The following is a 25256-nucleotide window of genomic DNA, read 5'->3' as shown; positions in this document are numbered from 1 at the left end:
CCTGCAGTCTTAGAGGACAGAAACACTGCACAGGCTTACCAGAGTCACTGAAGTGAAGTACCTAAGAGATTAATGCTGAAATGTCAAGTATTTAGATTTTCCTAAATGCTAACATAAACCTGAACAAATTGTCTAATACTAGTTTACCCTCTTAATGAAGCAGTAGATAAAATATGGTAGGTGTGACATTTGGTCCTAGCACAATTTATTTAAAGCAGAGGAATTTGATCTACTTCTGCTCATTATTTCAGCCAAAAGAATTCTTAGCTTATGTGAATCATCATCTTTTAACCTCCACCGATAAGTTTCCAAATCTGATGCTATGAAAAAAAAAAATCGCTGTACTAAGCTGAGCTAATGCTTTTTGCTTCTTCAAAGACTCACAGCTAAGAGACCCACAGGTCAAAATAAATGAGACTGAAATTCTCAGGGGACAAAAGGGCAACAAAACCTGCCAAGCAACTCTGTTCATGTGATTCAAGCTGGATCTGTTGAAAGAAAGGACACTGATAGAAGTCGAAAACAAATCCAGGAATGAACCCTGCTGTGATTTTGCTCCGTGGGATCTGAGAGTTGCCTTTTAGTGAGTGTTTCCTTTAATACTGTTGGGATGTAAGTGGCATGTGTTAAAGCTGGTATTAGTTTGGAACAAAAATGTTTTTATTTGCTCCCTTCTTTGGATTTAAACCAGCCATTACAGCAGTTACATTTTGAATTGAAGGATTCTTGGGCATCTCTTTCCTCACAGAGCAGCTGTTAGCATTCTGTTTAAATCCAGGAAAATGAATGGGGATATGTCAAAGTATTATAACAACTGTACTTGAAATATACTAGTATTGTTCTTAAATTCAGATATAGAAAAGAATCATTAAAGCCCTCTTCTTTCATATTGTGCTAGGACTAAAAGCCAACGTCCCATTCTGTTGCACCAGTCATGCCTTAAAAATAAATAAATAAATAAATAAATGAATAAATAATCTTGTTTCCATATATATGGTCCTTAAAATTCAATAAAACTCTAATTTAGATTTTAATGGTATGTATCCTTAACTGTTTACATGAAATTTTAGTTATAAACATGTTTTGTAGCTAATTTATTTGATTTTGAAGTACTGTGGCATTCTTTTAGGGTATCTTCACCATTATTTTAGGATTAAAAATAAGTAAATTACAAATATACATTTTTCATTTATGGAAACGTCAATACTTTATGGCTTTTTCTGGACAAATAAAAATCACACACAATTCCATTTACTTCAGTAAGTAGAAGAAATAATATAATATTTAAAATTCAGTATTGGGATAGAGAGAGTAAGGCTAAGAGAGCAAATATCCAGCTTTATGTCATCATATTCTTAGGGCTACTTTGTTTTTTTCAGTTTCTTTATAGTTAATATTTATTCAATCAAATTGATGTCTATTTCTCTGCATTACATATAAAAGTTAACAATGAACTTTTAAATCCTTTGAAACTGTATACAACATACCCAGATACATGCTAAGGGGAAGAAGTGCCTAAAGAATACTTTTATATTTATATAGAACATATTCATCATCAGTCAGAGAGATACAGCTTTTCTCTCTAGAGAGAAAAGAGGTGGGAGAGAAAACTGCTACCCCCCCCCCCCATGGAAAAAAAAAAAGCAGCATTTGATACAAGAGAAATCCTATTTAAATAAATCAACCCCCACCCCCCAAATAAAACAAACAAACAAACAAAAAAAACCCTGCCCCATACAATTTTCTATAATCAAAAACTGTCTATATGAATTATTGATACTTTTCAGAGTACTCAGGACAGAAGCAATGAGATAGAATTAAAATTCTGTATTGCTCACTGGCTCTCACTGATAAAATACCTTGAATTTTACCACTATGACACAGAAAATCATATACTGCCACCTGGGAAGAACAGCATGCCTCATTAACCCTTACAACCAGTAGACAAAATCAGATATGGAAATGCTGCTAACCATAAGTAGAAATCATCTCTATAGAACTGTAGCATTCCAGATCTTATGTATAAAAAAACAATTAAATTAAACAGATCTCATTACAAGGATTTTTTTCTATAAAGTATAGGCAGCCAATTGAAAGGACTCATTAAAATTTTTACAAAACTAAATTATGAGAGGAATTTGTAGGTTCAGAAAGGGAAAAAGAAAAAATAATTAGATTTTAGAAAAGAATAAAAGAAAAATAAAAAATCATTTGTAAGGAATTGAATGGAATTATAATGCTATAGATTAACAAGATGTTTAAGAATTAATGGACTTTGAAAGTCCTATCAAAGGATTATATTGATCCTAATATAAGCCAAATTTTTCCCCTGAAAATCTGACTATAATATAAAACACAAGAGTAAACTAAGAAGTATCTTTTTAAAATCACTGTATACATATATAAAACATATATTATATATTTTCTTTCTGAATGTTTTACATTTGAACCAATATAGTATTCTAAAAACACATAAATCACCATTGACATCATTCATTCAGCCAATAAAATGTAGTGTCTACCAAGTAAAGTTTACTATAATTAGTAAAAAAACAAAGGTACAAAAATAATCTAAGACAAATCCACCCTTAAAGACCTTACAATTTAATAAAGGGAAAATAATACAAATATATAGATAAATACAATTTAGAGAAAAATGTTAAGTCAGATGAAAAGAAATTTCCAGTTGTTCCATGAAGGAAGCATTTAATCAAACCTTGAAGGATGGGCAGGGCACAGTCAGAGATAAGAGGCAGGCAGTGTGGGACCAGACTTGGAGTCTTAAGACCTAGATTTGAATCCTATCTCTAACCCTTATTGACATAAGGAGGCCTAACTACCTAAACCTACTGTTAAAGCACTTAAAACAAATTAAAAAAAAAAAAAAATGAAGAACAACATATCTCTATCTAGTGCCTACCATATGTCAGGTCACTGTGCAAGGCACACTCCAAATAATCTCTCACTGGATATTCACAACAATCTTGGAAAGCAGATGCTATTATTAGCTCTATTTTATGGATGAGGACACTGAGGCAAACAGAAGTTCTATGACACTTACTCAAGGCCACATAGCTGCTCAATATCTGAGTTGGGATTGAACTCAGGTCTTCATAACTCCAGATCCAATGCTTTATCAACTGCACCACTTAGATGCCTAGGTGAACAATTAAATGATGAGATTATAGTTTTCTTGATTCTGAATCTTTGAAAACTGGGTTTTGTCTCGCGGGTTAAAATATAAGTCCCTTGAGGCAGGGCCAATTTCCCTTTTGTCTTTTTATGCTCCACAGTGCCTGGCATACAGACAACTAATAAATGTTTGGATTATATATACCCTCATCTACTTGTCACAATCCTTCTCTTTCACTATTCAACTCAGATATTACTTCCTCTGTGAAACTTTCCCTTAACCTTCCAAACGTTCTGCCCTTCCTCATATTCCCCTAGAGTATTTTGTGTGGTACTTTCCTTTGCACTTGACATTCCTTACTTTATATTTTAAGCTCTAAGGTGTCCTATCACTACCTTCCAGAAGAATATTAAGTTTCTTGACAGCAGGTACCATGTAATTAAAAACACAAAACTCTAGTGTCCCCTAGACTTAATATGTTTTGTGCTTAATTAAGGAGTGTTTATTGGACTGTATTGAAGAATAGCAGACCCTTGAACAGTGAAGCCTTCAGAGCCTCTGGCAATAGTTAAGAAGTGGGAGAGAGCTTTATCTCTAGCACCCATCATCTCTTCTAATGTGTACATAAGAATCAAAGTTATAATGATTAGGCCTTCATCTCTAATGGACTAGACTGTTAAAGCACTGTCCCAAGTGACTTCCTGCCTCAGTCTCACCTTTCTCAATCCATTCTTTGCACAGATGAAATAATAATCTGCCTAATGCTCAGGTGTATCATAGAATCCCCCTACTAAAACAAGACAAAACAAAAAACCGTCTTTTATGGTTCCCTTATTTCCTGTAGACAAACTCCTTAGGTTGGCATTTAAGATTCTCCACAATCTAACTCCAACCTTTCCAACATACTACTCCCTCAAGAACAGCTAACTGAAGATCAGTTATGTTTTCTTGATTTTGTCACCCTCTGAACCTGATATTCCTATCTTCATCTCAATCTACTGAAATACTTAAATGCTCAGCTTAAGTATTGTTCCTGGTGAAGCTCATTAGTCCCCAGCTGAAAAAGTTTTCATACTCCTCAAATTTTCCTGAAGAATTTATCTCGTTCTTTCCTTTGTCTTATTGCATACTTATTTGCCTTCCATACACACAATCCTTCCCCCCCTTTTGAATGTGTAAAACGCCTCAAAAATAAGAACTATCTAATTTTTCATTTTTTTTTTTATCCCTATAGTGCCTAAAAAAAGGTCTGTGGAATGGACTATAGCAAGTCTCTTGAATAAACTTAGTAAATCAATTCCTCTCTTTCAGTCAATCAATAAACATGGTCATGTGTTCTGCTGCATCAAACTTTTACTAAGGAGAGCTTGATGGGAAAAAGAGAGACACTGAGATAGCAATTCATTTGATTTTGTAAACCTTATATGCTTTGAAAAGCATATCTTTAGTAAAATGAAAATGATTACTACTACATAACAGATACAATCATAGAATATTTTTCTTAAATTATACAAAGGAAGGCTTAATGAGTTCACCAAATTTCCAAAATTAATCTTTAGAGTTCTTCAAAGAAGAACTGTCTGCCTACAAAGAGTTAAATCTATTGGGGATTTTCATATTATTCACTAGATCTGTTAGCAATCTAAAGGTTAAAGCTGCAGCAAGACTATTTATAATCAACAGCAATGCAGTCTCCACAGATCTCATTTACAAAGACCGGCTTTGCTGCCTTAAAAGGCTTGTACTGGAACAATGACACAAAAGCAAAAATCTGGAGGCCAGCAGGCTCCCATTCCATATTGCATCTGAGAGGGCATCAGATTCCGAATTTTTAAAGGACTTACAACTGAACAAAGTTTCTACGGGCAACTTAGTGATGCTGGACTAATCCAACTAAGCAGAAAGGTACAGATTAATATTTAACAAATTTCATGTGACCGTATCAGAAAGATGTAATGAACTCAGCCTGAGTATTGCCTGAAGGATAATGGATTACATATGGGATTTACCTTCATTTAGCTATCACAAATTACTTAAGGAAAAATACATCCATCCATACATATACATAAGTAAATTCCCATGGCTCTTCTACATGAGGTATGTTTAAATGTTTCAATTTAACCTTAAATATTCTATACTTTGTCAATTACCTGAGTGCTAGAATCTAACTGTAGTATAAATTGTTGTAATGTAGTGTTTAAAAATGGCATCAAAGAAGCCTTTTCAGATGTTTTTTGAGTGAAAATATTTAATATACAAAAACAATAAATGTAAAACATAGCAAATCTACAATGTATAGGTTATTATTCAAAATTCTTGATTATATATATATATATATATATATATATATATATATATATATATATATATATGAATGAATAACCTTTTTCCCCCCAAGGGGGTTTATTACATATCTTAGATTTTTAAATGTCATACAATAAAAACTAAAACAATAATTTGAAAATAAAAATTTAATGTAAAGAATTCACACATTTTATACAAATTTATAAAATAAATAAACCTCCTGCAAACTAGAAAACCAAACCACTTATTTTCTTTAAAAAAGAAACTGAAAAAACTGAAAACACTGCTACTTAGTTTTTTTGATAATGCTGAATTCAGAGTCTATAACTTTTATTTCTCAAATTTCCCCCTTTTATGTCTGTTATATATTGACATTTTGATTTTTATCATGCTTAAACCAAAGGAGAAGTCAAGACTGCTTCAACTTTATTTCAAATAATTTTTTTTTTGAAAAAAAGTTTTTTTGTTTTTAAGTGTGAAGGGCTTGGAAGCAAATTGTCAATTTTCAAAATAGTGATAAAATTGCTTTCCTCCTTTCCATTCAAGTAATAAAAAGCAAGAAGATATAAACTTATTCAGAATCGCAACTGAGGCAAGATTAGCTTATTATCTTTAAAAAGAACTTTATTACATGTGGGTATTAGGGGAACTAAGGGTTGTAGAAAAGAGTAGCAGGTGCAACAAAATGATTAGATTGGTGGGATAATAGTGTAAATTCCCAAATGATCTATATTAATAATGGGAATGATGGAAATACACATTTGTTCATCTAGTTAATTCTCATATACCCCCTGACACTAAATAAATATTAACTGATAATGGTATTAGATGTTTATCCTAATTTAATCAGTATATATTTTATTGTCACCCTAATATTTAGTAAAATAAGTTATCAGATCACTCCAATGAGTAGCAATAAATAATATAAGAATTTAGACCAAAGTTTGTTCATATAGAAATAATTTAATAGAAACAATAAAAGCTGTTCTTTATTGCTAACAGTGCCCCTTTTCCCTTTATAAGTACAAAATTAATTCTTGTTTTTATATGCCCAGATGACTTTATCACTTAACTGTAAAACACATTTATGTAATAAAAATAGTATCTGTAGATCTCAATGCTTAATGATTGACACAGAAAAATTTCATCTTCACAAATTGATAATTATGAAAATAATTGCATTATATCATGACCCTTTAAAAAAGAAGTCTGACTCTATGCAATTTTCATTCCAAATCTATTACCAATATAACTCTCCAAAAATGATTTGACTAACAAATACACTTATAAGTACAGCTTATGCAAAGATTTGTTTTAAATTCTACCAGTAGTAAATGTTCCAGAACATAGGAAGATAACCTATCATCAAAATGGGTGTTTTGAATTTAACTCCCAATTATGATGGACCACACCTAGGTATTCATACAAATTCTGACCAAAGATATACAAAGATATGAGATGTTGGCTACTGCAAAGGGTATAGAGTGAAGTCATGAAACAATCTTTCTTTTAGCTAAACCTAATGGTCTGCATGGAAATAAGTAATATTTTCAAAATGGCACACTGCCAAACAAAACCTCAGTCCATTGAGCTCATTTTTAAAAACTAATTAATTCATCCTTAAACTTGCCTTGATAGAAAATAAATGTTCTCTCCATACTAAAAGAGAATTTTCTTTCCATCTTAAAAAAAAAAAAAGGAAGACTATCAATTTGATGTTCAATTTTTGCCACTCAACAATTTAAATTTGCTCTTCATTTTGTTTTGACAAAACAGGCTCTTTTGATAATAAAAGATGGAAATCTGATTCCTTGCTTATGTAATAGTTAATTTCCTTATAAGGAATAGTAAATCATCACTGTGATTTACCTTACATAGCATTTCTAAGAATTACTATATTCATTTTTTGGGGGGAGGAAGGGAGTCTCTTTTCATTGCCTAAATAATACCAAAGTTTTAAAAGACAACAAAAATGTATATACATATTTATATGAATTTTTATACCCCAGGAATGAAGAAAATTCTCAATTACATTTGTTAAAACGATATCACAAAGTTATACAAGTAACACTCTATTGCAATGAACTCAAACTATTCAAATTTCTTATTGTATAAAATACTTTTTGAAATTCATGTCTCTTTAGTTGTCAGATTTCTATTGTTATTTTTCTGTTATTATTATTATAAAGACATAAAACCTAAGATGTTTTTAATTAGTTTTGAATTTTAATATTATTTTGCAACAAACACTACTTGGTGTTTACCAAATCAAACTAACATTTCTTTTTCCTTCTTGGAGTATTCCCTATTGAAAGGCATTATCGTATCTTAGTCCCTCAATGCACGCACAAGCCTTCTCCCCTTCCCTCCTGAGGTTTGGCTACTGGGTACAGAATGTCCATCAGTTCATCTATTTTTGGAAATGTTTTGTTTTTCAAGTAGCATGATAAAGAGCCCAAATAAGCCTATCTTTTTTTTTTTTTTTTTTTTTTTTTTGCTAGGGAAAATATCAGATGATCACTTCCCCAAATCTCCCACATTTTCCAAATAAAAACCTTGAAAAGGCAGAATTGTACAGTGGATGGAATACCAGACTACTAGGCTTAAACTCCACATCCACTGCTTTCTAGATGTGAGATTCTGTTCATTTAATCATTGTATACCTCAATTTCCTCATCTGTAACATGAGGGAGCTTAAACTCAATGGCCTCGAGTCCTTTCCAATTTTAAACTATGATAATATAAAGACAATGCCAAAAATTCAAAATAAGGGGGAAAAAAACCACAAAAATTTACTAGAACTTGTCTATATTCCATATTTACTTGTCTCGACACAACCTACCCTACTAAAAACAAAATGCCTAGAAAGCAACATTTTTCCTTAAACACATGCCAAGTTCATATGCTGCCAAAATGTGTAATCACAACATAGTATCAAATGGTTCAATATCTAAGCTTGTTTGCAACAATATTTCATAAGCTTAAAAATGGCATTTCCTCTGTTATCTTGCTACAAAATTTCTTTTTAAGGAAGGATTGTTTGCATAGTCTTTTTCTCTTCAAGCTGAAAAAAACTGGGGAAAGTGTTGATACAGCAAGAGATTAAATCTTAAAATCTTCCCCAGCTAAATCTGTTTTCCTATAATAGTATTTCACTTATCAAGAAGCTACTTATTTGGCAACAACACAGCAGTGAACCATTAATCATTATGTTATCTGTAAAGTACCTCTTTTTCAGCTCTAAATTCTATGATTCCATGAACCAGAAAGTAATGCAAAAAAGCCTCTGGGGAACCAAAACAGGCATCACTGTCTATGTATTGAAGCACCTAAACATAATACTCATAGAATGCCCCTTTGGTTCTCATTTACAGCCTATTTATCTTTATTTTGTACACAGTTCCAATAAGCTTACTTAATTGGTTTCATGACCCATGCTAGGTCAGAACCAATAAATTAGAAGAGAAAGTAGTAGCAGGCACAATGAAAAAACATTACAAAATGAAAAGTGATAGCTTGACAATCAGAGAAACGATAGAAAAAAAACTATAGGCAAAAATTAAAATGAAGCACAATTCAAGCTTTACAACGGGGAATAAAAATAGCCCTATGTTACTTAAGAGTACTACTATATTGCACCAGATAATATTTTATTCTTATATTGATGATCCTGTGTTATTAAACAATATATTCTAAGAAGTCAGGTATATTTAGAAAAGCTTTTCCTTATTATAATGTTTGGATATTCAAAGAAGTAGGCTTCAATTGTATTCTTGCTATGGTCTTTGTTAATGGGGGATGGGAAAGAAATCAATATCCTAATTTAATAAGAGATAATTTGGGTCGTAGTGTCCACAGGAAATATGACTTATAGTAATACATTAAGAATATAAACATGAACAAATTTGGAATGGGAAGAGGGCATCTAACAAAGGAACTGCATTCAATTTAATTGAGCAAATATGCAGTAAGTACCTATTTTGTATTGACTGTACTGGAGATATAGAGATGCCTTTGAGGAACTTATATATGTAGACATCTACAAATAACTCAGCAAATCTTTAATTTTTATAGATAAGGAATCTGAGGTTTAGAGGGATTAAGTGATTTGTCCATATTCACACAAGTAGTAAGTAGGAAGGCTGAGATTGGAATCAGAGCCTACAAATCTAGTGTAATAGGATTGTAATCTTATCCAAATAATGAAATTTGCATAAATTACACACCAAGGCATAAGAGATTCTATGAGGAAAGAATTGTTTCCTCTTAGGTAAATCAGAGAAAGCTTTATGTAAAGGGTAATTAACTGGGCTGGGCCTTGAAAAAAAGATGATACAGGTAACATCTGTTCAAGGAATAGACAAGAGAGTGCATTAATGTCCAGAAGCAGGAGATATCAAAATGAAAAAAAGAACAATGCCTGGATGGAGATAACATGAATGGAGACATGGGAAGTAAAGCTAATGATAGGGGCCAAGTCAGATTGTGAAAGGCTGTGAAATGTTTGTAAGAAATATATATTTTATTTGTAAGCAATGGAAAGCCACCAAAATCCTTTGGTCTTGTGTATTTCAGTAGATTACTTTGGCAGTCTTGTGAAGGATGGGAAGAGGGAGATCTAGAGACCAAAAGGTCCAGAAGTCCAGTTAGGACAGGGAGAAGGGAAGGAAGGAGAGAGAAGGAGGAGAGAAGTGATAAGAGGGAAGGAGAAAAGAGGAGAGAGGAGAGAGGAGAGAGGAGAAGGGGAGAGGAGAGGGAGAAGGAAATCTAAGGAGAGAGAGAGAGAGAGAGAGAGAGAGAGAGAGAGAGAAGAGGTAGAGAGGGAAGAGGTAAAGAGGGAGAAAGAGAGTGTGAGAGTGTACGTATGTGTAGAATCTTAACCTTTTTTTGTGTCATAGAACCCTCTGACAGTCTAGTGAAGTCCATGGATCACTTATCAGAATATTTCTAAAAGTATTAAATATATACAAAGGAAACTAGAGGCTAGTAAAAAATAAATATGTTTTGTTTTGTTTTTTTTTCCCTTATCTAAGTCCTCAGACCCAACGTAAAGAACCTCTGGGTTAGGCAGCCTTTCCATGGCATGCATGAGAGCCGATTAGGGACTTAACAAGAATAGTGGCATTACAAGTAGAAAGGAAAGAATGGATAAAGGGATGGATACTATCTTAATGTTGCAGAAGGATATTCAATAGTCTTTAGTGATTTAATAATTCGAAGTTTGGAGTAAGGGAGAGATAAATGTCAAAGATGATTTGGGAAAATAATTGTTATCACCAAAAATAAGAAGTAAGCTTTCCCTAGTTGGGGAAAGAAGAGTATTTAACTATCTGAGAGAGTGAAGTATTTTCAACATAATGTATTAAAAGTACTCATAAGTACAACTCTAAAACAAAAATTTTATCAACTCTAAAACAATTTAACTCAGCTTCAAAACTTTACATTATTTGTAAAAAGAAATAAAGAACACTTGATCCATTAACTACGAAATGAAATGATAAATCAGAATAATTGTTTTTCTTTCCTCTTAGGAGAGACTCTGGCTTAAGCTAATATTTCAGATATAATGAAATAGCATCCTTGCATTACATACATGGATTCTATCTAATGTCAAAAGCAGGTGATTTTTTTTTAATGCAACGTCCTAAGAACAATTTCTGACAAAAAAAAAAAGTTGGTAAATCAGCAGGAAAGTGCAATTTAATAAATTTAGCACAAATCATACGAAAATATGACCTACAAAAAAGTGATATATTTCCCAATGGTAGAATGTTTCATACTGAACATACAGCTAACCTCTAATACTTATAGAAAACAATAAGCTTTAGGGATTAAAGGAACCTTAGGGACCAGCTATTTTAACAGCTTGATTTTATTTTTTAAAATACATTTTATTGATGCTTTTGTTTTATAACATGAGTCACTTCCTGCCCCCCTCTAGACTGAATAAATTTTCCTTTGTGTGACAATGAAAAATAATTAAACAAAAATATCCAATACAAAGACCACATCTGATAACATATGCAATGTCCTATTACAGCAATTCTTCCCCTATGCTGTGAAGAATTATGTTTCATTATATTTTCTGAATTCACTATTTTTTCATTACTCTTTTCTTTATTAACTTAAACAGTTACTAAATTTCAGGAATTCTACCTTTAAATCACCTACATTCACTTCCTTCTCTTCACTCACACAGCCACTACCTCTAGCCCAAGCCCTCATCATCATCTCTCACCTGGACCAGTATAACAGCTACTCCCTATTTCCTAGCTCCCAATTTCCTCACCTCTCACAACTCAAACTTCAAACAGCTGCTTCAAACAGTGATATTTATAAAGCACAAGACTGAGAAGTTTGCCCACTCAGCTCCAAAAACTTCAGGGACTCCCTTTTGCTTCTATGATAAAATCCCTCTGATATTTAAAAAAAATCCATGTTTCCTGCCTTATGTACTCAACCAAACTGGTCTACTTCCTATCCTCTATGCACAACAGGACATTTCATCTGCTATGTCTCTGCGTAGGCTGTCTCTTTCCTCTGTGCCTTGAATGAGCTCCCCTCTTCTCAACTGCACTTCTTGGAATACCAATGTTCCCTTCAAGGCACAGTCAAATGCCATGCTACAAGAGGGCGCTCGTTCTAGTTCTTCCAGCTAAGAGTACTTTTCCCTTTACTTCCAAAGTTTTTAATATGCGTTCTGTGTTAATTTATCTGTGCATACCAGGGGGGAGGAACTTCTTATCCATGGACTTTTATAAGGCCCCATGAAATCATTTGCTAAGGCAATTGGAGGTGATGATGGATGGAGCTGAAAGCTAGGTACAACAACCTCCCACTGCTGAAGTTCTATAAGCTGATAAATTTTTTTTTTTTTAAGATAAAGCTTTTTATTTTCAAAATACATACATGGATAATTTGACAAACAATGACCCTTGCATAGTCTTGTGTTTCAGATTTTCTCCTCCTTTCCCCCACCTCCTCCCCTAGATGGCAAGCAATTCAATATATGTTCAACATGTTAAAATAGGTTAAATCCAATATGTATAAACATATTTATACAAGTTTCTTACTACACAAGAGAAATCAAACTGATAATTTCGTATGGCTTGTGAATGTTGCAAATCTCCAAATGTCTCCTCTGACAGAATATAAATTCCTTGGTGCAAGTTATATTTTTGTCTTTGCATTCCTAGAATCTGGCACAGTATTCTAATACATAGTAGGCATTCAATAAAGAGTTCAACTGTTTTTTAGTGTTCAAAATTTTTTTACATCATCATAATCATGTATATAATTGTCTTGTTCTGTTTATTTTGCTTTACATCAGTACATACAAATCTTTTCATAATTCTCTGAATTTCTCCTATTTTCCCTTACTGCATGATGTCTCATTTATAATTGTATATCACAGTTTTTCCAGCCATTCACCAATCAATGAGTGTCCACTTTGTTCCTAATTCTTTGTAACCATGAAGAGTGCTGACATGAGAACCTGCGACTTCCTCATTTTACAGAAGAGGAAATGGAGGCCCAGAGAAGTTAAGAGATTTCCTGAAGGTAATACCAACAGAGGCATGAGAATAGGGCTGCTGGTGGGTTTTTCTTCTTTCCACTACACCAAAAATCAATTTGAACATTTTCAAATGTATAAGTGAACTGAACTATTTCCATTTTTTTTTTTTTTTACTTTTTAATATAACAGGATCATAGATTTAGAGCTGAAAGGAGCTACACAGTCAAGTTTAAACCCCCTCCTTTTTATTTTCAAATAAGGAAACCAAGTCAGAGAGGGGTTAAACTGGGGAATTCCCAAGGATCATGCAGTTAGTATGATTAGAAGTTGAGTCTTTCTAGTGCACCATGAGGCTTCTCAAAAACACTGTATCCTTCTTGTTCTAGGTACTCCATAAAAGTATTCAGCAATTAATTAAGGTGCTATCCAAGATTCAAAATCAGTAAGTAAAGAACAGCAAATTACCAGTGGGGGGAAGAGGGGAAGACAAGGGTCTGCATACATAAACTACTTTGGAGTTTCTTATATTGAAATGAGATAAATCTATCAAGCAACCTTCTTTCCCTGCTTTTTTCACACTCTCTTCTCATTCAATTGTCTTAAGAAAAAGTGTCTTATACTTTGCATTTTTCAAATGGAAAATGCTGAATTCTTCTCTAATGACTCCAGAACAGATGCATATGGATTGAAATGTTGGGCTTCCTACACAAAGGATCCATACTCTGAGGCTTAAATGGGAATCCACTGCTTAACAAAACCTGCAGCAAGTCAATTCTCTAGAATCCTCCTGCTTCTTATTTACTGAGGTAGATCCTTGGTGGATTGCCTATACACCCTTCTGTTGATCCTTATCCTTATTCCTACATTAACTTCATCCCAGACATCCATTTTGGGAAGTTAAATCTCAATTAACTTGGGTAGCATTAAAAACACTTAAATGAAATGACTGAGACCTGCAAAGGAAGGAAAAATAGACTGAGATTCATACATACACACACACACACACACACACACGATAATATTAACAAAAACATAGAAGAACCTTGTCAAGCCTATCTTTTTCATCCTTTAGAAGGCTAAAAAGACCATTTCTTACAACCTTTCTTTTCAACAATTTCATCGGCTACCTGTCCCAATTCAGGAAGGCTATGTTCTCACTCATTTTCTTTACTTGGCTGAAACATAGGAGGGGAAGGGACGTTGTTCAGCTCAATTCCTCTTTATTCAACCATCATGACTACTTCCCACCATACTTCAATCCAAACTGAGAAGACCTAGACAGGCCTAGACCCCCTGATTTAAAAAACAAATAAACAACCCACCCCCCCAAAACCCCAACAACCCAGATCCCTTAAAGTTGGTCATTTTTTTTTTTAAAAGGCCTTCATAGCTTAATAGTGCCTTAACTACTATATCAATAATATGATTTTAAAATTCAGGATTTGGTTTCACTGTGAAAAATGAACAATAACAGGGTGTGGGGCTGTTTCCTGATTGTTTCCTTTTAAACCATAGAAGCCTCAAGAGCTTTTCAGACTTGTTTTTTTCTCCAAACTCATAAAAGTTCCTAGATAATTTTGGAAGCAACATAGAGGGCACATGTGTGCAGACAGAACAGAAAGAGGAGAGGAAGAAAAGGAAGATTTTGGTTTACTTTTAAGAGGCAATTTTTTTCCTAAACCAAGGAGGAAATCTTTCAACTGTAAGAGGACTCATGACTGACCAGAAAGAAATGATCATAAAAAAGAGGTAGGAATCCATGGGAGAGGTATCAGATGGTTTAATATAGACAAAATTAAGAAGAGAGCTAGCTCTATTTCACACCATTTTGCTGTGAATAAAGTTCTTTTTGCTGTAAAAGTATGAATCATCTCCAGGTAAAAGAAAAGGGAGTTTGTACTAGAAAACAAATTTGATGAATGACATTTTAGAAAATTAAGGAGACCCCAGGGCAAAATCTATATTAACAGGCTCATGCTGCATAAACCCCTTCCCACAGAATCAAATCTTGAAGTTACCTTATAACCCTTTGGTATCGGCTCTGTTTTAAGGCTAAAACACCTAATACCCACCAGGAAAAGGAGGGAACTTATCTACTGAGCAGTAAGGAACATTATGGCTCCTTATATTTGTAACCATTAGGGAAAGAGAGAGGTAAAAAACATTTTTGGGGGGGATGGAGGAAGTACTATAAAATGGAGTACTCTCCCTGTTTCTCCCTTCATTTTCTGAAGAGGAAGATTGCTAGGAAATGACAGGGAACCCAGGTAGCAGGATCCAAGGTAAAAAATAAATAAATTTAAAGAAAATACAAAAATGGCAAAGTTAAAAAATTAACAAAAAACATTTGAAAAGCATGTTTGAAAGTAAAATTCTGTATCATTTCATAGATTATTTTGATTTGTGTTAATTCAACTAAAGCAAATTGGTCATATTTTCAATTGATCTCTTTGGGTTAGAGTTCTTGCTAGAAAAAAAATCAAAATGGGTTCTATTAATAAGACACAAATTAAGAAAATCTCTTTTGATAAATCTTATTCTGTAAATTTTCACTATCTTAATATACTCCATAATCATTAGTTTTATCAGGGTTATCAGTTCTCAATTATTCAGAGTTGTAAATATCCTCCCAGTCCCTTGCCATTTCACTCATTAGCATCTTGAGGGAGTGATAAGATGAGGAGTAATCAAGACAGATCAAAATCTGTATTTTTCAACTCTTCAGGTCTATTAAATATGCTTTACAGGGAGGGGATGGAATGGAGGAAACTAAGGTATTTTAAATGAGTCTCGCATTTTCTTTAAGTTGCTTTTAGTTTATCCATTGTTATTCTAAGAGCAAAACTTTGTAAGTATACCTCTCCCCAAGACACCTAAATAAAAAAAGATTTTACCTAGAAATACAAAAGCCACAAAATGTTAAAAATTAAAAGCACCTTTGAAAGCATCTCCAATTCTCTGTTTTTACATACGAGAAAGTGAATTTATATCAAGTTTAAAAAATAAAATGAAGCAAGGAACTTTTTTGATTCTAAGGGGGAAAAATAGTTTATTCTTCTACACAGTTAAAGTCTGACTTAATAAGAAATGGCAGGATTCTCACACACACACACTCCCAAATAATCATTACAGATTAAGATACATTACAGTTTAAGTAGTTCAACGAATTTTTTTAAATGACAAAAATAAACATTTAAATATAACCCATATCTTACAGATACAGAAATAGAGACAGCCTCCTATAATGGAGAGGGAATTAACAACACCTGGATTAAAGTTCCTCTTCTGAGATAAATTGAGGGTGTTAAGTTTAGATGAGTCTCTTTCAATGTCTCATTGCCCTCCTTCCCCAAAGATGACAAATTGCAGAGCAGCAGCAGAATTCATAGGGAAAGGCAGTTTCCTTACATGGATTCCATAAATCAATTAATAAGACACATGAATTATTCTCAGAATAAGAATAAGAATTCTCACAATAAGAAATTACAGGCCAGGCTTTGTAGGGTTGGGAGGTCCCTTTGCCTGTGTAATATACAGTCCAGCAGGAAGAAGGAACCCCAAGATGTATGTGGGAGGGGTTCTGGTGGATTATGATGCGAAGATTCACAGAAGAAGCTCATACCCTAGGTTATGGCCAACAGGTCTTATGAGTGTGAGGCAGATTCTCCCAAAATGGCCAAAACGGGATATGAGCTGTAGCTGTTGAGGTCTGGAGAGGTGCAGTCTAGAAAAGATCCTGGGCTGTAAAGGCCACTAGTCCTATGAAGTCAGCCTCATGGAACTGTGATAGCTAGAGTGCCTATTGCTCTAGGGGTGGGGCAAATAGGTTCCTGAGGAACAACATCATCATTCAAGAGTTGTGGGTAGGAAGGAGCTTTGATTTACAACCCTCCATCACAGTGATAGAATGTAAGCTCCTTGAGGGCAGGGGCTATTTTTTTGTTTTGTTTTGTCTTTGTCTCTTCAGTGCCTAGCAAGTAATAGATATTTAATAAATGTTTGTTGAATTAGATTGGTCAGGGTAAAAACCATTTTTTAAAATAAGTGTAGTATTTTTTTTTAAAGTTATACAACTGGAAAATAAGCAACACACCCTTCAATATTTAGATCCAAAAGGAGTAAAATGCTGTGGCAATATTAGATGACCTGGCTCTTGATAGGTATGTAAGCCTAGGCAAGTCACTTAATTTCTTTTAAGTCTCATTTTTCTCACTTGCAAAGCAAGGACAGTAATATTTATATTAGTTACTCCACAAGGCTACTATAGTAAAACTGCATAAACTATAAAATGCTAAGTGATTTAATGTTACTATCTATAACAATATGGTTTGCTATACATATACATATTTTATAGAGCATTTTTTAGCAGTTCTTTTGTATTTCTTTTATTTTTGTTACTATTTTTGTAAAAGCAAAGTAAATTCTCCTCTCCCCAAAAAACCAAACCTTCCCCAAAGTTTGCTTTTAAGTCTATTTTTAAAAAGCTATCCTTAAATTTCATGTACTTTTTTTTAGGAGGCTTAAACAAATATTTGTTCAAACTATGGTGAGAAGAAAGTTCCTGAAGGATAAAAAATGAACCAGCTGGATGCAACAAAGTCAGGATTTTTAGTGTGCATTGGTATTTGCATTTTTATCTTCATTTTTCTTTATGTGAGGAATACAACTCCAGATGAACCAAAAGAAGAACCAACCTACCCAGAATCAACAGAGTGTGGCTTTTATCCAGATGAAATATGTTCAGCTCTTTTTGAGGGGAAAGGGGCTGCCCCTCAAATCGGACAACTCTGTCAGCAAAACACTCAACAGACTGAAATAACCCCTTGCCTAGGGACACCAGGCAGTTGTAACTGCTCTCTGATTTTTCAGAGGCTACATTTCATTACAAGACCCCTGTCTGCAGAAGAGGGGAATTTCTCCTTGGCATATATTATAACCATTCATAAGGAGTTAGCGATGTTTGTGAAGCTTCTCAGAGCTATTTATGTCCCTCAGAATGTTTACTGCATACACATTGATGAAAAATCACCCCAGAATTATAAAACTGCAGTGAAAAACTTGGTTGACTGTTTTGAAAACATCTTTATTTCATCAAAGAGAGAGACTGTGATTTATGGTGGATTTTCAAGACTACAGGCAGATATTAATTGTATGAAAGACCTAGCGAGCTCCACATTTCAGTGGAAGTATGTAATAAACCTTTGTGGACAGGATTATCCAATCAAGACAAACAAAGAAATCATACAATACATCAAAAGCAAATGGAATGGTAAAAATATGACCCCAGGAGTAATTCAGCCTGCGCACATGAAATACAGAACACACCAAAGTTACAAAGAATATGTTCATCAAGGAAATGCTTATGTTTATCCAACTAAAAAAGAAAAAAAAGATCCCCCACATAACTTAACAATATATTTTGGAAGTGCTTATTATGTACTCACTAGGCAGTTTGTTGAATTTGCACTGACAGATATCAGGGCAAAAGACTTGCTTGAGTGGTCAAAAGATACATACAGTCCCGATGAACATTACTGGGTTACACTGAATAGATTAAGAGGTAAGAAGAATGGTGGACTGTTAGGGTTCGAGGAGAACAACGGATAGTAGGGAGCAGTTCAGTTCCAGCTAATAAGCTTCGTTTCATTTCAAACTTTACCCATTTCCAACAATTTTCTTACAAGCTCTTTAAGTTTTTGCCAAGTGTGATGTATAACATCCCATGGTAGGAGTAACAAGGCACATCTCTTTATCAATGGTATAAAACCAGCCAAGACTAAGGCTTCAAAACCTGTGGAATTGGCTCTGATCCCTTCTTTTCCCAAACGATTAAAAAGACTTCTCAAAAAGCCTCAATTTTAAAGATATGAAAATTTCCCAATACAATTTTTTTGGATTGCTATTTAGAAAGAAATGCTATTTATAATAATATTTGTGGCTATTACTTTCTTTGAGTTGTTTTAGTAACTTCCAAATTTAATCAACTTTTTAGGAAAAGAATTAAAACAAGGATATCAAATTTATTTTCTTTTATATTAGTTTTTAAAGAAATCTGTTTTACAATTTTACCAAATCTTAAAAGAAAACTGACTCGTTAGTAGACTTAAAAAAAAAAAAAAAAATTCTTGTGTTGTTACACAGTTAAGGATCCATTTTGTGTTTAAGAAGCAGTCTCTCTTTATCAAGGCTTTAGTAATTGATCATGTTTGATTCAAACTGGAATGACAATGACCAACTGCTCTGATATAATACTGAAAGAAACACAGAGGTGGTAAAATAACACACAAAATGTATCATTAACTTGTATGACAATCTTGGATTTAATCCTTTCTCATCCCAATTAATTCTATTAAAATAGATCAACAAGCACTTGTTAAGCACTCAGACACTGTTAGGCTCTAAGGACACAGAAAAAATTAAAAAGTCAGTTTAGCAGACTACTATGGAAAACAACATTATCAGGGCAAATGTTTCATCATAAGGACAGGAGAAAGGAAATCTAAAAACACAGCTATGTTATTTGATGTGGTCAATTTTTTTAAAAATAAGATTTCATCATTTTAGTTTTATTTTAGTTTTCCTTTAGTAAACAGAAGTAACTTCATGGATACTTAAGAGCTATATTCTATACTTATATTCTATACTATCTATGAGATAATTTAAGAAAATATTTAGAAAAATAGTGATTCAGTTTATGCAGTTAAAATGGATAAATTAAAGTTATGGCTAAGGACTGAAGTGATTCTTTATGGTTTAAACTAAGGTTAAGAAAGAATGTTAACTTCTGTTAACATTCTTTTAGTTCTTTTAGTAATTCTGGACCCATAATACTTTACATATCACTATCAACTGTTGACAAAAGGGGTTGCAAGTTTGATTCATTTTTCTCTTTTGCAGAAGCTATGATTTCACTTGAGGGTAAAACAAGGCAAATATTTCTTTCTAATCCTACAAAAAGAGGTGAAACTGATAAGAGAAATCAAATCCTTATAGCGAATAATATTTAGCTGGGATTGACAGAATTTAGAGTTGTGATGAACCCTAGTGATCATTTAACAATATCTGAGGCCCAGAAATCATTTGTTAACTTTCAAGGTTATTTGGATAATAAGAGGCAGAGGGGCAAGGTTCAAACCCAAATTATCTTAATTCCAAATTCAGTATTCTTTTTACTAGACAATGTGTTACCCAACAAAATATAAAAATACTAATTACTTAATAACTTCCTACATTTATTTTTACATTCTGTTCTAAAATGTTAAGTCACTAATTCTTGAATATGAAGAAGGAAAAGTATTCTAAGGGGATAATTGAGGTTACTTTTAACCTCTTCCAATTGAAATTCTCTTTTTTTCCCCTTAGATGCTCCAGGTTCTACACCAAATGCTGACTGGGAAGGTCATATTCGAGCTATTAAATGGAAAGATATGGAAGGAATTGTTCATAATGGTTGCAAAGGTAATATTGAAGATCAAATTATACTTAAATATATAATTAGCTCATTGTGAAGAATAAAAAAGGGTGTTACAGAAATAGAAAGTCAAATGTTCTGACTTTGTTAGGTGGGAAAATGATAGTGGCGTATTACTTATAGACCAGTAAATTTGGTTTTAAATTGTTACTAATATTCTAAAATATACTATTAATGGTTTGGTTTGTAAAATCTATATAAGTCATTAAGAACAGGCAAAGTCAGAATAATTTCTTCTTTTTTTTTTAAAACAAGGTAAAGAAATTGATAAGCCAAAAGAATGCTATACACATAGATTAAATGGATTTTAGCAATGCACCAGCCAAAGTTTCCCGTGCTCCTTTCATGTGAGACATATGAAAAAGATGGCAGAGTAGGTATAAGGATTCAAAACTGAATAACTGCTTCCATTTCATCTTGGAAAAAAGTATGAGTTATCGAGTGAAGGTGGCATGTTTATTAAATGTGTAGGGGGGGGTGGGAGGAAGGATGAGAACTGTGTTCAAGTATCAAGAATACTATCATATAGAAAAAAAAAGATTAGATTTCTCTTACTCTACTATAGAAAGTCAATAGTGAATGCAAATTGCAGAGGTAGAAGATTACGATTTAGAAGAAACACTTCCTTCAAATCAGAGTTGTTTTGGGAGTTAAGGGGTTAGTCCTCACTATAAGTCTTTAAACAAAAACTGATTAACCATTTTTCAAAAATTTTATAGAAGGGATTCTTGGAGAACCACATGTTATACAAGGTTGTCTCTGAGATCTCTTGCAACCCTGTTATATTCAAGTAGCAGAATAATAAAAAGCACTGGCTCTTAAACAGTACTGTTCCACTTGACAAGAACATCTCTACTTAAGTTGGATATCATCTTATAACTAGTGCTCAATATTTAACTAGGCTAGATATGATTTTTAAGGTTTTGTAATGAAATAACTGTCAACCTGTCTCTATAAAACTGCAGAGAAAGTAGAATATAGTTTAAAAATTAGGTTTAAAGTACAACATTATTTAAATTTTGGTTCAAAATATTTAAAGTGTAAAAGTCAACATCCCATCCCTTCAATGACATACTACAGAATATGTTTCTGTCCATTTAAATGATTAGTGGCATTCTTAAGTAGGAAAGTCAAACTCATTTATTTACTCAAGTTAAACATGTTAAAAAGACCTCAAAAAAATTATTCCTGTCTTTTAAAGTCTACTATATTTAGTGGAGGGAACATATACAAATACAGGATATACAAAATTAATTTCATTGTTTATAGGCTATTTAAGCAAAATGCTGGAGAGAAAATTCTACCCAACCAAGCATATCTGTAATACTTTACATATCACTATCAACTGTTGACAAAAGGGGCTGCAAGTTTGATTCATTTTTCTCTTTTGCAGAAGCTATGATCTCACTTGAGGGTAAAACAAGGCAAATATTTCTTTCTAATCCTACAAAAAGAGGTGAAACTGATAAGAGAAATCAAATCCTTATAGGGAATAATATTTAGCTGGGATTGACAGAATTTAGAGTTGTGATGTGTGATAACCAATTATGCACTCCATTGAGTTGAAGGCAGCATATTTAGAAAGCACCTTAAGATTTGCAGAACGCTTTATAGACACTGCTTCATTTAATTCTAGCAGCCCTGTGAACTACATAGTGCTACCATCACCATTTCCATTTTACAGATTAGGCAACAAGCTCTGACAGTTTGAGAAGCTTGCTTATTATTGCACAATCATTCCTTATGTGACAAAGCAGGATGTAAATCTGGGTTTCCTGATTTCATATCTAGCACTCTATCCATTATAACATACTGCCTCTTACCATAACGAAAATAACCAATTTACTTTATTTTTACATTACACAGAATATTTGTATTTGTGTAAGATGAAATGAATTCTAGGGAATGAACTTGCAAATTCCCAAGTTCAAATTCAGTGCCAACTTCATTTGATTATGATATACTCTTAATCATATATGATCATGCAAATGAATCAGGTATACCAGGCCAAGAAGCTGGAAAAAAGCCAGGTAGGACTGCCTAAAACAAACAGAATAAACAGACTAAACAAACAGAAAAACAAATTTAATAAGAATTTTAATCACACAAGGACAAGGTCTCACCACCAGGAAGTTGGTCACCTGTTAGATTATTTTTTGCCCAAAATAATTTATAAAAACCACCGATATTCAGGCTTATAGAAGTTGTAATATCTTAATGAAGAAGACATTTGATGATGATAATGTTGATCTTTTGAAGTATTAAGAGTAAGGGAAAAAATATGATCTTCAAGCAGTAATATTCAATGGCAGGATCCTTTGAAAGGTAAATGTTAAAGATTTACAACCAGATTTATACAACCAAATGTTACCCGATTTACAACTAGAAACTGAAGACTAGGGGAATTAAGTGACTTGCCCAAGGTCACAAAGATAGGAAATAAAGTGAGGTCCTTTCAGAGACAGTTTATTTAAGGCTTATTCAATAGCTGTTTGCATGTCCAATAAACGAATATTTTAAGGATCTATCATTTCATTGGTACAGGGACCCTCACCGTCAATAAACAACAAAATCCTCTATAACTTTAGTAGGTGATCTTTGAGTAATGCTTTGAACTAAAAAAAATTCATTACCCTGAGACCTGCCTGGTGATGGTTGGTCATCAAATAAGAGACAAACTGTATCAATGGCCAGTGATGCTTGCTGATTTATTGGTAGGTATTTTACTATTAGTTTTAATACCAGAAGCCATGTTCAGTTTGGTAGAACCTGACAGAGCATGTACTCTACTGACATAGCCTTTAAGAATCCAGGTCACTTTCATGTTATGTGGGAAAATTAGGGAAGAGATTTTAAAGTCAAATAGAAAGTGGTAATATATATTATTTAATTATATTGTTAAATTTTATTTTACTAACATTACCCAATTTCATTTTAATCTGGTTTGGGAAACACCAGAGAATGCTGTGAGTTGTACGTGGTGTACAATGGTGTACAGCTCTGCATTAGAGTTTTTAGTTGAAGGCTTGTTTATCTAAACAACACTTAACTACTTCCACTGCAACTTTAGAATTATTGTGTTTTCAAAAGTTTGAGGAACTTGAGTTTTACCAGAAATAGTTGGAGCGCAACACTTATACTAATCACTTATGTCAATTATGATCTGACAGAAAAGATGGTACATAAAGTTAGAAAGCAGTTACTATTATTAGTAAGGTAAGAGAGAGAACTCAAATTTTGGAAATTTTATGACAAAATTATTTTTTTTGCCAAAGTTAAACTTTTGCTAGTAATATTTTACTTTCATTCTGAAATGTAAGTTTTATTTATATTTAACCATATTTTTAGACATCTCTATTTAAACATGCATTCATATTCCAGAGAAATTTAATTCACTTTACAAACATTGTTTAAGCAATTACTAGTTACAAGACACTGTGTGAGACACTGGAAAGAAAATGATAAAAATGAGTCACATATTTAAATCCCTGAGAAACTTATCCTGTTCTGAGGATATGATATGAACATAGGTTGTAAAGCGTATCATAAAGTGGAGAGTAATGGGTACAAAAGAGATTACTTAACAAAATGTTCTAGAAAAATTTGCAGCTGAAAATAATTCTCTTCCTCCTCAAATTTAGATATTAAAAAAAAAATCAATCTTGGAGCTTTAAGTCCTAGTTATTAAAATTTTTATTAGGAATAATAAAATAACTATGCTCTCCATTTGAAAACCATTCCTTAAAATTTTAATATATTTGTCCATCTAGTCTAACACAATATAACACTACAAACATTTTTGGCTTATCTCCCTCTTTCACTAGGTCTTAGATCATCAATCAAACAACTCTGTAATGCCTTAGAGGAAGCAATATTGGCTTGCCTTATTTTTGTGCCTCTCCCCTTTTTGCTTTTCCAATACAGTTCCCTTGTGCTTTTAGCCAGCCAAAGGATTCCACAGCATTCACCCATGGCAGCCATTAAACTTTGTTCAAAAACTATAGTCAATGGGAATAAAAACTTCCAATTAGCTATTTATAAACCAAATTCTAAAAGCCCCTTCCATCAAAGCTACTATGGAAACCTAAGGTAACCAGTTTAATTCTAATGCACAGCAAGCAAACCAACAAATTCACAGGTAACATCATGTAACAGAAAATTATTTTTACAAAATTAGAATTTTATTGTGCAAACAAAGTCAGCTGAGCTTGTACTAACTATGGTTTTAATTTATCTTAACAGGACATTATGTTCGAAATATCTGTGTGTATGGATTGGGAGATTTGCAATGGATTATTGAATCCCCTCATTTATTTGCTAACAAATTTGAGCTTGCAACATATCCACTTGTGATGGAATGCTTAGAGAGAAGATATAGACTTAAAGTACTAAATCAGGCAGAGATCCCTTCAGAATCACATTGGCATTTACAAGAGACTTCCTATTTTAATATGAAAATAAATATTTGATCAGCAAGTAATGTATACTGTCAAGAATAAAGAAACTATCAAGCTTTCTAGTTCACTTTTTTGAGTGCTGTTCCTTTAATTGCAAGGGGACACAGATCCAAATAAGATGAAATAAGTACAAAAATAATGAAAATGTAGATATCCCTCAATGATATAGTTCAGGCCTAAAACCATTAAAAATTGAACAATGGATTTAGAAATGCAGAATGTTTTATACTGAACTTTCATAAATTCAAAGAAAGTAAAGAAAAAGCATAATGTCCCATTATTTATTGAAGAAAGTCTAAAAGTTCAAATTGCTTCACATGATTCATTGAAAACTAAAATTACCCCTTAATATAGTTCTAGAATAATTAACAAGCA

At 33.0% G+C, this 25256-nt stretch overlaps 2 protein-coding genes across 9 annotated transcripts in view; one reads left to right on the top strand and one right to left on the bottom strand.

The window, feature by feature from the left end:
• The window catches only part of RTF2 (replication termination factor 2), a 74475-nt gene that overhangs the window by 19713 nt on the left and 29506 nt on the right, over positions 1 to 25256 (bottom strand). The gene's annotated exons all lie outside the window — the stretch shown is intronic.
• Positions 497 to 24948, top strand: LOC105749029 (beta-1,3-galactosyl-O-glycosyl-glycoprotein beta-1,6-N-acetylglucosaminyltransferase 7). 8 transcript variants are annotated; one of them, XM_031951662.1, is made up of 7 exons: positions 4851 to 5038; positions 12852 to 12997; positions 13340 to 13395; positions 14518 to 14702; positions 17469 to 18513; positions 20316 to 20411; positions 24667 to 24948. In XM_031951662.1, exons 5-7 carry the CDS (start codon positions 17529 to 17531, stop codon positions 24891 to 24893), a joined length of 1308 nt encoding a protein of 435 aa, XP_031807522.1. In that variant the 5' UTR covers positions 4851 to 5038; positions 12852 to 12997; positions 13340 to 13395; positions 14518 to 14702; positions 17469 to 17528; the 3' UTR covers positions 24894 to 24948. The 8 variants fall into 8 exon arrangements, with proteins under 8 accessions (XP_031807523.1, XP_031807526.1, XP_031807522.1 ...); XM_031951663.1 differs by lacking the exons at positions 4851 to 5038; positions 14518 to 14702 and adding an exon at positions 497 to 583; XM_031951661.1 differs by lacking the exon at positions 14518 to 14702.

Source organism: Sarcophilus harrisii, chromosome 2 (genome assembly GCF_902635505.1).
Source record: "Sarcophilus harrisii chromosome 2, mSarHar1.11, whole genome shotgun sequence".
Taxonomy (NCBI): domain Eukaryota; kingdom Metazoa; phylum Chordata; class Mammalia; order Dasyuromorphia; family Dasyuridae; genus Sarcophilus; species Sarcophilus harrisii.
The sequence above is the reverse complement of the archived record's forward strand: the minus strand, read 5'-3'. Positions and strand labels throughout refer to the sequence as shown.